Genomic DNA, 13,700 nt, shown 5'->3' with positions numbered 1-13,700 from the left:
GCAGACGCCATGCTCAAGTCCTGGTAAAGCATGCTACCATCACCGGAAAGCAGTGAAGGGAAAGACAGCACAACTCCCTCAAACCAAACCAACTGATGAGGGTGAGGAGGAGACAGAACTACAACAGTCTCCGTTCTTCTTAAACTTGGAGACGTAAGGGCACAGAGGTGACACCTAGACTCCCGTCCATAGCACTCTATGCTACACACAGCCATCACACAGGAGGAAAAGAGCTGACTTTCACAGTTCTAACAAAGCACGAGGGCATGTGGGCACCCGTGCCACTGAGACCGTACAGATAGAGCAGGCAATAGGAGCCATCATCTTATCTGCCCTAGATTCCTGTAATAACCTCCAGCCTTCGCCACCACACTGCACTTTAACAAGCCAACAAGCACAAGAGCCCAGATTCTCGCAGACATGGAACACGGGACGCTTTGTTTTAACCAGACTTTGACTGTGGCCTCCTCCTCTACCAGCTCCGAACACCCACTTTCAATCCCAAAGCTGCACAGTAATCACTTCCCGTGGACGGTTCTTTATAATATGGATTGTTTGGCTGTTGTTCTACTAGTGGTTGGACCTAGCAATTGACACACTAGGCATTGGCTCAACCATGGAGCTCTATCCCTAGCTCTCTTTTTGCATTTTTGATTTTGAAACATGGTTTTACTGAGTTGGCATGCTGACCTTGAACTCACTGTGTGGCCCAGGCTGGCCATAATCCAGTCCCGACCACTCTACTTGGCCAGTCTCATTTCCAGTACTGTCTGCTACACTTACACTTCACCTGTGTTAACTCAACACGGCTCCAATACCATAGTCTTTGGTCTATCATCCATGAGTAAGTTAACTCCCCTTCATATGCTAAATCTCTCTATCAGAGAACACAGAATAAGGTATTGTTAAGCTACAGAAGTCCACCTATCTATAAGATACGTTCCAACATATTCAGTGAATGCCTGAACTGATAGAAAGCTCTGAACTCTACATATATGATGCTTTCCTATGTACACATACGCTCAATGTATGAAGCTTATGATGAAGAGTAAGAGATTTATAATAGAACAATATTCTATAATAAAATCTGTAAATGTGGTTCTGTCTTTCTCTTACTGAACTTTATTCAACTTTCTTGTGATAACTGTGTGAGATAACACAAGGCCTACATCATAAGAGGAAGTGAGATGACTGATAGGCACTGTAGCCCAGCTTTAGGCTATGACTGTTCTGACAATAGGTCAGCGGGAGGATCATGGAGCAGATGACCACAGATTACCTGAGCCATGGATAGCAAAACACTGGAAAGAGGGCTAATTTACTTGTCTGTCTCACACTCATCTCCCAGTGTAATGCTGACAGGCTCATAAGGGGACGAGATTTCCTTCAGTTTATTATATCTACCACAATTCTTGGCTTATAAAGGATGATTATATAGTATATACTCATACATACTTTTTCTTTACTAATAATCAAATAAGTTTTAAATTCACATTAGACAACCTAGTAAAAATCATGTATGGATATTTTCTCTAAAATGTCTTAGTTGATTGAATAAATTAAAGTTCTTTGTTGATAATTAAAAAAAAATAAAGTCAGTAAATGAGATCTGCCATGTAACTGCCAGCAGCAAATACCACATTATATAATAATATAAACAAGGCAGAGTCAACACCAATTATAGGGAGAGTGGTGGGATTATTACAACTTCAAAATAATTCAAACCAATCTACTTCCCACGTACAGGGGCTCTTCTTAACGATGACTGTATTAGGTAAGAAAGCAATGAGGAAATAGGGACTTCAGAAGCATGGGTGGGAGAAAAGCAAGTGTGGGTTTGAAAATAGGTCCAGAAGCGGGGTTAGGGGTGGGGGGAGAGAGGATAAAGACAGCTCCCCCCCAAAAAAAAACAAATAAAGAGCCCAAAACATAGCAATGGTGGTTTAAAGAACAGAGCCCCTGGGAAATAGGTAGGATGAAAAACTTCAGCTTATATTTCCAGTGCACTGACAAGTCTGTTCAAGAATAAAATAATCAACCTGTGTGTGTGGCCATGTCACACCACATAAGTGTAAGAAGTACAAACTCTAAGAGCTCCAATCCTGGGTTCAGTATTTAACAGCATACTGTCATCATGGCGCTTTAGTATTTACTTCTTAACATTCATGTATACTTCGAATACTTTGGAGAGCTCTGGCTTAGGCCTTAATCTGGGCTCTGAAGAAGCAACAGGGAAGAAAACATCCCTGTCTCTATCATTATAAAGATATGACAGTTTTCAGACGACAGTAAAACAAACAAACAGAAATGGAAGACATAAATACATAATGCATGCTACGATAACATTTAAAGTCAGGTGAGTGGTCAGAAGCCCACCTCTAAGGAAGTGGCACTTGAGTCCTGCATACAGTAAGGAGTAAGCCAAGGGTTTTCTATAAGAGATGCATCCATCACTATATTGATAATACACAATGGAAGCTTCTAACACGTTTAAAAAAGCGGGAGCTGGTCAACCAGAACCCCCGTGTATAGAGTCCACATACATTCAATTAGTGCACATTCCTATTGCTGTGAGTACAAAGGCTCCTTGCTAGCTCATGTGAGGAAAGCAACCTCAAGGCACTGATGAAATCTATCCAGGCCAGCACAGTGACGCACATCTGAGGCTGCAGTGCTGGAGGCGGGTAGATCACAGATTCAGAAGGATTACTACAACCCACTGGTCAGCCAGTGGGACTGAATCACTCAGCTCCAGATCCCCTCGGAGACTCTATCTCAACTAAGAGAAAAAGAAGCAAATAAATAAATAGGTGAAGGGCTAGCTAGAAAAACATGACGTCAACTTCTGGCCTCCACACTCATGTACACCTACACTCACACTCACACACATGCACACACCCACATGAACAATTACATACATCCCACACAATAAAAAAGACCCTTAGAGAAGACCTATTTTATAATGTCTGAGTAGAAGATCTATGGTCATGACATTATGTCCTTATTTTAAAAACAGAACAGTTGAGCTGGAGATAGAGCTCTGTAGTAGAGCTCTTCCCCAGCATGCACAAGACCCCAGGCTCAATCCTCACTACAAAAGACACAAAGCCCATAACTCTGCCTCTGTTTTCTCTCCTTGTGGAATGTTCTGCTTCCCAACAAACCAGTAAAGGCCACTCTTATTTTGAAACGGGGTCTGTTGGCCATTATTCCGGACACTCCATAGGGATAATTGACAGCTGCGCTGGACTCTGTAAACATACCTCTGTTAACATTTCTCTTACTGAAATTCCTATATTTAGGGACACAGCTATCTTCTGTTCCACAGAATAGCTGAAGACAGGTATTCTCTTTTTCCCATGTGCATGGGCAGCTACTAGCAGGACAGTAATGTGCAATAAAAGGTGCTACTGGACATTTCAGCTTTTTCTTGCTATGACAATAAAACTAACTCACGGAAGGAAAGACATTTTGGCTCACGGCTTCAGAACATGGTCTGGGTTTTATCGCTCAGGTCTGAGGTGAGGGATAAATCATGGCAGAGAGGCACTGTGGGCGAAAGAAGCTACTCACCTCATGTCAGCCAGGAAGCAGACAGACAGGAAGGGGCCAGGGCAAGATGTAGGCTCCAAAGACACACTCCCAGTAACCTACTGAATGGTGTCACCTGCACACAAAGCAGCTCTGGACTCTTCAGTTATTCCTATCCAGAAATGCCCTTGTTTATTTAAAATGAGAAGTGTGTTTACTCTCTTCCCAGGCATTTGTTAATCCAGTCACATGACTCTCAAGATTAGCATCACAGTGGAATCAATGTTCAGAATCCAGCTTTATCATGCACTGTCAATATCAGGTCTCAACAATTATTTTCTCCACATCAACACCTTAGAAAATTCAATCGATCCAGATTCTGTGTGGCTACTAAAGCTGTTTCCTGAGCCAGTGTGGTTAGAGGGGATGGGAGATGGGATTGCCAAACTTGCTACTGACAGAAACTTACAGATCTGACCATCTTGTGACCATCAATACTCATTGTCAGCTTGACTGGCTTTGGAATCACCCAGAGTTGAGTGTTTGAGGGTGCTGAAGGTGCTGAGGGTGGGGAACAGAGGAGGGAAGGCCTAAATGGGATAGGGATAAGAGGAGGAAGACAGCTAATTATCAGTATTCCCTGTTCTCTATGAGGAATCTGAGCTACACCTCTCTGCCATCATGAACTCTGCCACGCAGAATACATTCACAAACCACAGGTCAGTACAAATCCTTCCTTCCTTAGGTTACACTTGTCAGGATCTTGGATCCAGTGATAAGAAAAGGAACTAGTAGCCCAACCATGTGGTGTGAACAAAAGCCTATGTGAACATTTGGAAGAATCAAGATAAATTTCACCAAGGATGTTCCTGTATGGGAATAAACTAGCACAATATAAAAGGATAGAGAGCTGTTGTCAAATGAACACAGGCTGTCTGTAAATATCCAATTGAAAAGATTTCCCCACTAAGACAAAAGCCCAGGAACACACTTTCTACCACTATCCTCATCCTATGATGTTTCAAGAGAATCATGGTGCTTTCACAGTAACTTCTGACTTTGAATGCCCAACTGACAGAATCTCAATGATAACTAGAATGTGGATCCAGAGGTCCTCATATTGCCAGCAGAAATAAAACCAAGATGCTTCTAGACAATAATTTAGCAACATATAATCAATTTCTAAATGTGCACATTGTTTGCACCAGTAATTACACACACAGAGATCAACCAGTGCCTGTGAGTCAAGTATCAAGATGTTTACCACAGTATTGTTTCCAGTATCAGGACACTGGGGACACATTTGGTCCTCAGAAGAATAGCCTGAGAAATTCAGTTTTTTACATGGTAAAGGAAGGCAACTAATAAAAGAAAAGACTTTTTACAAAATAATATTACATCACATACATTTTTCCACAATAAAATCCAGGACTCACAGTTGCACATATAATATGACCTCGTCTATGTAAAAATGGGTTGTCAGAAGGCTGGGATGAAACTTTAACCAGTAGTTATCTCTGAGTGGCACAATTATGGGCAATCATTCATTCCTTTCTATGCCATCACAAATGTGCTTAATTTTCACAGCAGGTGGTATTACTTCTATAAAGGAAAAAATTAAATAAGTTGTTATTAACATTTTCCCATTGCTTAAATGTATATGGATAAAACACAGTTGCCTTTATTCTAAAAAAAAAAAAAACCTAGGAAACAAACAAGAACCTTTTAAAGCCAATTTACCTTGGCAAAACCCAGGATGCTTGACCCACACATTTTTAATGACAGGCTGGTGAGGTGGGTCTGCCTGAAAGGTGACATATGGATGGCTCCCTCAGACATACACAGAGGGAACTGCCAGGGGACTGAGACACTGGGGGGAAGCCTTTCCTCTGAGTCTCTATTACAGCCTCAGTTCTGATTTTATTTCAAATGATTTAATGTCTCACCATAACTGAGACTCTAAGATTTAAAAATGCAAAGAAACAAATATATTTCTATACCCTCATGACCACTCACTCTACTAATTACTCACTGTTCATTACTTGGTAACTATACCTAATTTTTTTTTTTATTTTTAAAGTAAAATTATCAAGATAATAGAAAAAATAATTCACATATCAGTAATTACTTACACATTTCTTTTTTAGTGCTGGGGGATTGAACCTATGACCTTGCAGAAGCTAAGCAAGTATTCTACACCCTGCTGCAAACCAAACCCTCTCTCTTTTTTTTCTAATTGTGAGACAAGGTCTCACAAAGTCACCAAGGCTGGCTGTGAACCTGAGATTCTCATGCCTTGGCATCTCCAAAGCTAGGAGTTACAAGATTGTGCCACTAGGCTTGGTGCCTGCCTCCCTCCCTCTCTCTCTCTCTCTCTCTCTCTCTCTCTCTCTCTCTCTCTCTCTCTATCTATCTATCTATATATAGATATATATAGTGAAGGACCTTTTTAAAAGAAAATCCAATTTCAATAGCTTCTATAACCCTCATTTTTTAAAATTTCATAAACTTTATTGTTCAAAAACTTGCAAATAGATAAAAATGTCACACACCCAAATTAGCTAGACCCCAAAGTCCGTACAATTTGATGACTTTCTACCAGATACCATCTCACCGAGTTAGAATGGCTCTCATCAACAAATCTAATAACAAATGTTGGAGAAATGTGGAGAAAAAAGAATCCTAACTCAACTGTTGGTGGGGTGCAAATTAATACAGCCATTGTGGAAATCAGTTTGGAGGGTTCTCAAAAATTTTTAAATAGAGGTACCATATGTCCTAGCTCTTTCACTCCTGCGCCCAAACCCAGAAACTCCAGACCCTACCATGGAGATATCTGAACCCCATGCTTATTGCTGCTTTATTCACTATAGCAAGCAAAATGAACCAACCTAGTTGTCCATCAACAGTTGAATGATGAGGAAATTTTGGTTTGTGTCATTACCATTTATTGTTATTTATTCAGACATCAAAATGATGGTAACAAATGTCAGAATTAAGAAAATCAGAACCATTTTAAAAGTCCTGTTCATCTCAGAATAATAAATAAAGCTGAAATTTAAATATTCTCTGAACACTATGCTGTTGGTTTAACACTCAACTTTAAAAACATAAAGCCCTCATTAAAAGATGAGAATTATATAAAATAACATGTCTCCATAAAGCGCTAATTTGATGAAGGTCTTTCTTAAATACCTAAAATGGCTAACCCGATAGACAGGAGGCAAATTACGACAGTGGATTTCAATCGCATTTTTTTCAGCTTGCTGATCTGAATAAGAAATAAATGCAAACTGCTTTGAAAACTTGCACATACACATGTGGGGCATATGTATATGTCAATGTATACATCCATGAAAGATGTGGCTCATTTAAAGTTTCAAGTAGCCAAATAAGATTCAGTAATAACTGAATTGACTGCATATAGGACACACATACACACCTAAATTGATAGCATTGCCATATTATTCACACATACCAAAGAAAGCACTTAAAAACTTATTGCCAAATACACTAAAAGTTTTAAATAACAGTCTTAAAACTGTATAGAAAGTCAATTTAATGATCTAATTTATTCATAATAATTATCACAATTAATAGGTACTGTGATACCCTCTAGTGGGGCAGGCAGGTCATACCTCTGGTAATAATTTTCAATCGCTTCTGGAGTGTGATGTTTGGCGTGTGTTCTTTTAATATGTTTCTGAAACAAAACGCAAGGGAAAAAAACCCATCTGAATATTGTGTCACATATCAGGTTCAAGAACAGCAGAGACATATTTCTTTAACCCACTGGCAAGCATATGGGGCAAATGGGTAATGGCTTGGGGCCTGGGGTGGTAGCAGGATTTCCTTTCCTGCTACTACTTCTATGCATTTTAATCTCCTGCTTGACTGGGATGTCTTCAGACTGTGCCACAACTACAGTATATATGTAAAAGCCACCAGGGTCATAGTAATTGAATCTAAATAAGTTTGCTTAGGGCTGCAGAGGGCAAAGGAAAACTTGTTCCCTCTTTCAACCTTTGTATTAATTTTCCCTCAATTCAATTCCATCTAAGTCCTCGGCACTCGGGTTTTACAATCCAATTGCCATATTTAACCGGGAAGAACATTGCTTAAAAACAACTTATTTGAAAACTACAAAAAGTAATTCCATAGAGACTTGCCACTTGACTGACACCTGTCATCTCATGATAAATGACTCCATTTTCTGCCTCTCTTGCCTTCTGCCACTCCAGCAGTGGTCATTTATCATCATCTCTGTCAGCAATGGGAAGCGGCACTGACAGTGCAAGTCAGCAAACATTTAGCACATGGAGCCACGCAACACAGGGAAATTATTATTGTCAGAATAATAATGGTTTAGCATAATTTATTACAGGTCCACCAAATAAGCAAAGGCTAGATGTTATTAGACAGATGGATGGGTAGGCTTGGCAGGCCTCCACTGAGACGCAGGCGGTGCTTGATGTGGAAAGGAGAACATCCTCCAACCCAATCAGAGAGCTGGCAGTTCAATTACAAAGAAATAAAGGGACATTCATCATTCAATTAGGCACCTGTCAACCCTCACAAAGAAGAAAACTTCTAACCTGGTACTCCTGGGAGAAGATGCTCAGCAGAGTGGCCTGCGATTGACTGGAACAAATAAAAGAAGGACAAAGTTAATTACTGGAGTGCACAGCAAAGAAATAAAAGAGAAAGGACCTTCAAAGGTAGGCCCGCTGCCCTGTAATCCAACAGAACACGAAAACAAGTGTGGAGAAGTTGTTCCAGATGAGAACCTCACACAAAGGCTTCCTGCTGCGAGGTCAAGGACAGAGGAAGAGGGGATGGGGAAAAGAAGCAGTCCTGATGCAGGAAGCATAGCATTTGGATTCTATGCACCCTCAGGATGACTGCATCATATCTGTAGTATAAAATGTGGCTTTATGCCATGGAGGACCACAAGAAAAAGGTTTCTTGCCACAAGCAAATGGGCTACTCTTGGGAACAGTAGGAGCACCTACTTCACTGACTGACTGCATTTCCAGGTTTATCTTGTAGGCTGTCCCAGTTTCATGGGGGAAACACCAGTCTTTACTAGAGGTAACCCAGAGGCCAATGGAACATTCTCACCTATTGGCAAGCTCTGACAACAGAAGCAAAGGCAGCAGGAAGTGGTGGTCTGTAGAAGGTCTCACTCCCAAAGACTACAGTTAATCAGGCACAGCACCAAACCTGGGCAGTGAGGTAACCTGGGAAAACCTTCTTCTGAATAGGGAGTTTGCTTCTGCAACTGTCCCCTTTAGAGATAGAACAGAATGTTTCTTTCTCTAAATGTCAACAGCATCCACTGCGGCCTTCTGACTGCCCTTGGTGGATAGATCCACCATTGATAGTGACAATTTCTGATATAGTCTTCTAGTAAATGCAAACTGGAGACACTGCACTCTAAATAATTTGACTTTCATAGTATGCCAACTCTCTGTGAATATTAATTTTTTTATTTATGAATGAAACCTCCCAAGTGTATCAGCAGTTCAGAGAGTTTGAAATAAAAATACCTCCACATTTGCCTGTGCAATGCTAGTGCCTAAAGCTTCTAGAAACCATCATGGGTTTGGCTTCTGACCCTCTCCACCAGGACCAAATTATATAAGGAGGTTTAAAACAAACAAACAAACAAACAAACAAACAAACCCCACAGAGGCAGCAAGATGGCTTGGTGACTAAAGGCACTAACAGCCTGAGTTCAATCCCTAGGACTCACATGGGAAAGAGAGTCCTGCAAGTTGTCCTCTGGTCTCCACATGGGCCATGGCATGCATGCACCCATACATGTATTCACCCATACACATATATTCAACACAAATACATATAAAAATAATTTTAGAGCCAGGCTGTGGTGGCGCACACTTTAATCCCAGCACTCGGGAGGCAGAGCTAGGTGGATCTCTGTGAGTTCGAGGCCAGCTTGGTCTACGGAGCAAGATCCAGGACAGGCACCAAAACTACACAGAGAAACCCTGTCTTGAAAAACCAAAAAGAAAAAAATAATAATAATTTTAATAACATAATCTCAGCACTCTGGAAACTGAGGCAGGAGGACTGCTTCAAGTTTGAGGTCTACATAGCAAGTACCAGATGAACCTGCACTACAGAATGAAACTCTATCTTGGGGGAGGGAGGGGGCCAGGAAGAGAAAGAACGTCAGGAAAAGAGAGACAGAGACAGACTGGGAACATCTCGGGAGTTGGGGAGGGGGGGAAATCTATAGATGTTCACCAAAGAAAGTGGACTCTTAATTAAAGAACTGCTTCACTATGTCAGAGTACTGAGAAATAACCGAGGACAATTATAAATTCATTAGTCATTTTTTTCAATTTCCTTTTGAAGTTGGAAAGCATCTTTTAAAAACCCAATTATATGTATGTATGTTTGGCTTGCCTGACCTTTTTTTTGGTTTTTAGAGACAGGGTTTCTCTGTGTAGTTTTGTGCCTTTCCTGGAACTCACTTGGTAGCCCAGGCTGGCCTCGAACTCACAGAGATCCGCCTGGCTCTGCCTCCCGAGTGCTGGGATTAAAGGAGTGCGCCACATCGCCCAGCCTTGGTAGGGTTATTGATAAAAGTCTCTGAAAAGGATGCCAAAATGAAGGTCCAATTTGCATAAACTACTTTAAAAAGTAAGGTGCTTCATATCTATGCACGATTAAGAGACCTCTCCTCATAGTACGAAATAGATTGACGTTATTAAGCATTTCGCAGTACACAGAAGGTACACGTCCAGGTTTCAAAAAGTATGACAGAAGCATTGGTTGGAAAGAAAAAAGATGCCAGGCATGGTGGTGCACACCTAAAATTGCAGCACTTGGGAGGCAGAGGCAGGGGTATCTCTTAGTTCAACGCCAGCCCGGTCTACAGAGTGAATTCCACGACAGCCAGGAACCTTGTCTGGGGACAGGTGTGTGTGTGTGTGTGTGTGTGTGTGTGTGTGTGTGTGTGTGTGTGTGTGTGTGTAAATAAATAGTTCCACATGAGGAGTCTGGCCAGGACTTGGGAGTACTGTAGGATGAGATCATGTATTTAGCTAGAGGAGGTCTTTAAATTGTTCAGTTCAGTTCAGCTAAAATCATGGACAGAGGCTAATGGAACAGCCAAGTTTCTCTGTGAAAAGGAAGCTAGAAGAGCCCCATCCACAAACACCATTGAAAGTAAAAAAACTGACTAAAACCAAAACCAGAACACAACTCATGTTATACCAACAAGGAAGACTGGCTCCCAGAATGCTTTAGTTTTGTTCAACAAAGCAAAGCTGCAGGAAAATAAGTGACCTCTGCTGAATAACTTGCTGGCCAACCCTCTGCTCTAGTATGTGTTGACCAAGGCAAGGACCTGAAAAAGTGTCATGTGATAAAAACCGGAAACGGAGCCTTGGTGCAGTCAAAGCACCGACCCCGGTGTCTCCTTCTGCGCTCTCCTCAGGGTGCTGATGCTGAGAAGGCTGCTAGTGATAAAGTACCCATGAGGCAGGTGGGAAGGCCAGCAGTCACAGAACCACAACGCTACAGCACGAAAGAGAGTAGTGGACTAGGGGCCAGTCATTATGACAGCAGAAAGGGACGGGCAGGCGATGAAGAATTCCCTCTGTAGGCCAGCATGAGAGGATAGTCTGTGGAGTACACTGCAAGAGGGCAGAGTGTGGGGCAGGGACTAGAACACCTCCTGCAGCAAAAGGCGATGGGCTGTGGAGACTCCATCTGCAAGTAGTTTCACAACTGGAATGAGTTTCTCCATGTGCAGTTTCCTGCATGTAATTCACACCGTGGGAAGAGTAAAGTCCAGGCTGTCTCGTGCTCAGTTCTGGGAGGTTAACTCACTACCCTCAAACCTCACCTACCATACTAATATCCTTATTGCAAGGATGAAGAAAGAAACACTTATTTAAAATACACATTTAAGCATCTAGATAAAATGGTGAATAAAAATCCACATTCAATTCTGGAACCTAAATTCTTTTTAATTCCCATGATACTGTGCCTTCCTAACAGTTCCTAGAAAATAGCTCTGCCAGCCATGTAGGCTAACACCTCTGCCCAAGCATTTATGAGGTTGTATTATACCACAGACCACCTTGAAAGGTGGAACATGTTGCTTTTTTGATAGAAAATTGAAGCCACAGAGGTCAAATGTTTTGACCAAATTAAATGGCTTTAGATAATATTCCCATCTTTAAAAATCAAATTGCGGTTTTCCTTTAATTAGCTGCATCAAATACAATTTTCTTTTTGTGTTGGAAGATAAAGGAACTATCGATGGCAGGAAACAGTCCTCTCACTTGGACTGTTAGGGACTGTCCTTTTATCCTCTCCACAGCTAAGGTGCACTTAAACTACCACTACTGCCCCGGGCATTTCTATCAGACTTCAGGTGTCTTTTACTCAAATGTTATTTCCATCTCATATCTTAACATCTTAAGTATAAATGGTGAAAACACTTTCTAAGGTATTAATCTTATAAAAAAATATTTAATGAAGAGTCCCCCACTTACAAAGAGCATATTCTGTAAAATCCAGATTCCATTGCCAACAGCCATCTACCTACCTGCCTATGTTTTCATTCTGCATCCAAAGAATATGGATATATACAAATAGAATGTCTAAAAATCTTGAGTGGGACACAGATTTTTGTAATATTCTTTTATCATAAAAGAAACACATTTATCCATTCCACCAGAATTCTCTTTAAATTATTGTGAATAAAACAAAAAAAAATACCACCTGGAATAAATGTGCAGCATAAGAAATTAACTTTTTTTTTTTAAGATGGAAGAAAACCATGTAACCATTTAGGTCAATACCTTCAGCATCTGAGGGACACCAGGGCAATCATCACCCTTCCCAGTTAAGGAATAATTCTTCTGATATTTCTTTGATTTCCTTTAGTTCTTCCATGACAAGTATGTATTCTAGAAGTTAGTATTGTCTATTGGTAGACATTTAAACAAATGTCCTATGTAATACACCTTTTTTTGGCTACCTGGCTCCTCATCTACCATGTCTATGAGATCTAATAATGTTCATTGCTTACAGTTCACATTTACTCTTGGAGTGATGCATGTTTATGGTCCCATCTCAAAGCTTGAGACATTCATAAGTGCTCCCCACATCTTTCCTAGACCTGCTCTCTAAACCCTGTCTAATGGTCCTATAATGCTGTCAAAAGTACTGCTTGGGACACAACTATACTACATCTTACCAAAGAGTAATTAAACTAGATTTAAGGATTTCAAGGGTAGCCCCCTCCCCAAAAAAATGTTATCTTTAAAAATCTTACCTAAGTTACCTCTAGAAAATATGGAATAATGATGGAATGCACAAAACTGCAAGTAATAATGGCAAAATCAATACTCAGGAAAAACCCAAACGGTTTGCTAGATATTAGAATTGAGCTAATGTCCAGAGTCCTAACAAACTATACAGCACAGGGCATTTGTATCAGTCTTAAGGCAGTATGTGGTACATTTATTTTCAAATAAGATACTCCCAAGGACACTTAATATATTCATAATAGAAGGAAGTAGGGGGACTCAGACAAGCAGATTATCATATGAACAAATACTAAAAATGAACAAACAAAACAGTATTTACCAAGAAAAGCATGTTATAGAATTACATCTACATTTTATATAAGTTATCCAAAGTATAAAACCACAAAATAGAACCATTTATTTTTCGTGGGCATCTCTGGATACATACTTGTCATGGAAGAACTAAAGGAAATCAAAGAAATATCAGAAGAATTATTCCTTAACTGGGAAGGATGATGATTGCCCTGGTGTCCCTCAGATGCTGAAGGTATTGACCTAAATGGTTACATGGTTTTCTTCCATCTTAAAAAAAATGTTAATTTCTTATGCTGCACATTTATTCCATGTGGTATTTTTTTTTTTTGTTTTATTCACAATAACTTAAAAAACAGCAGCAGTCTGCTCAACCACGGCTACCTCACATAAGGAAGGGGAAGAAGGAAGGAATTGCAGTTGTCAATCATACCCATAATTGTCCTTTTTTTTTTTTTTTTACAATCTGATGGGAAGAGTGTTAGAATGTTTCCTTTCTATGAAAGCAAAAAGTATCTAAAGCAAACAGGGAGATGAAGAGGCTCCTTATATTATCTCTATACA

The 13,700-nt window shown here is 40.4% G+C and overlaps 1 protein-coding gene across 2 annotated transcripts in view; it reads right to left on the bottom strand.

Annotated features, from left to right (window-relative positions):
- The window catches only part of Cdin1 (CDAN1 interacting nuclease 1), a 208,918-nt gene that overhangs the window by 150,475 nt on the left and 44,743 nt on the right, over positions 1–13,700 (bottom strand). For both annotated transcript variants that reach the window (XM_036183137.1, XM_036183139.1), the window contains exons 2-3: positions 8,127–8,172; positions 7,170–7,234 (exon numbers count right to left, since the gene is read on the bottom strand). In XM_036183137.1, coding sequence (XP_036039030.1) covers positions 7,170–7,234; positions 8,127–8,172 — 111 coding nt within the window. The remainder of the gene's footprint in view (positions 1–7,169; positions 7,235–8,126; positions 8,173–13,700) is intronic.

This window comes from Onychomys torridus, chromosome 4, assembly GCF_903995425.1.
Source record: "Onychomys torridus chromosome 4, mOncTor1.1, whole genome shotgun sequence".
Lineage (NCBI taxonomy): Eukaryota > Metazoa > Chordata > Mammalia > Rodentia > Cricetidae > Onychomys > Onychomys torridus.
The sequence above is the reverse complement of the archived record's forward strand: the minus strand, read 5'-3'. Positions and strand labels throughout refer to the sequence as shown.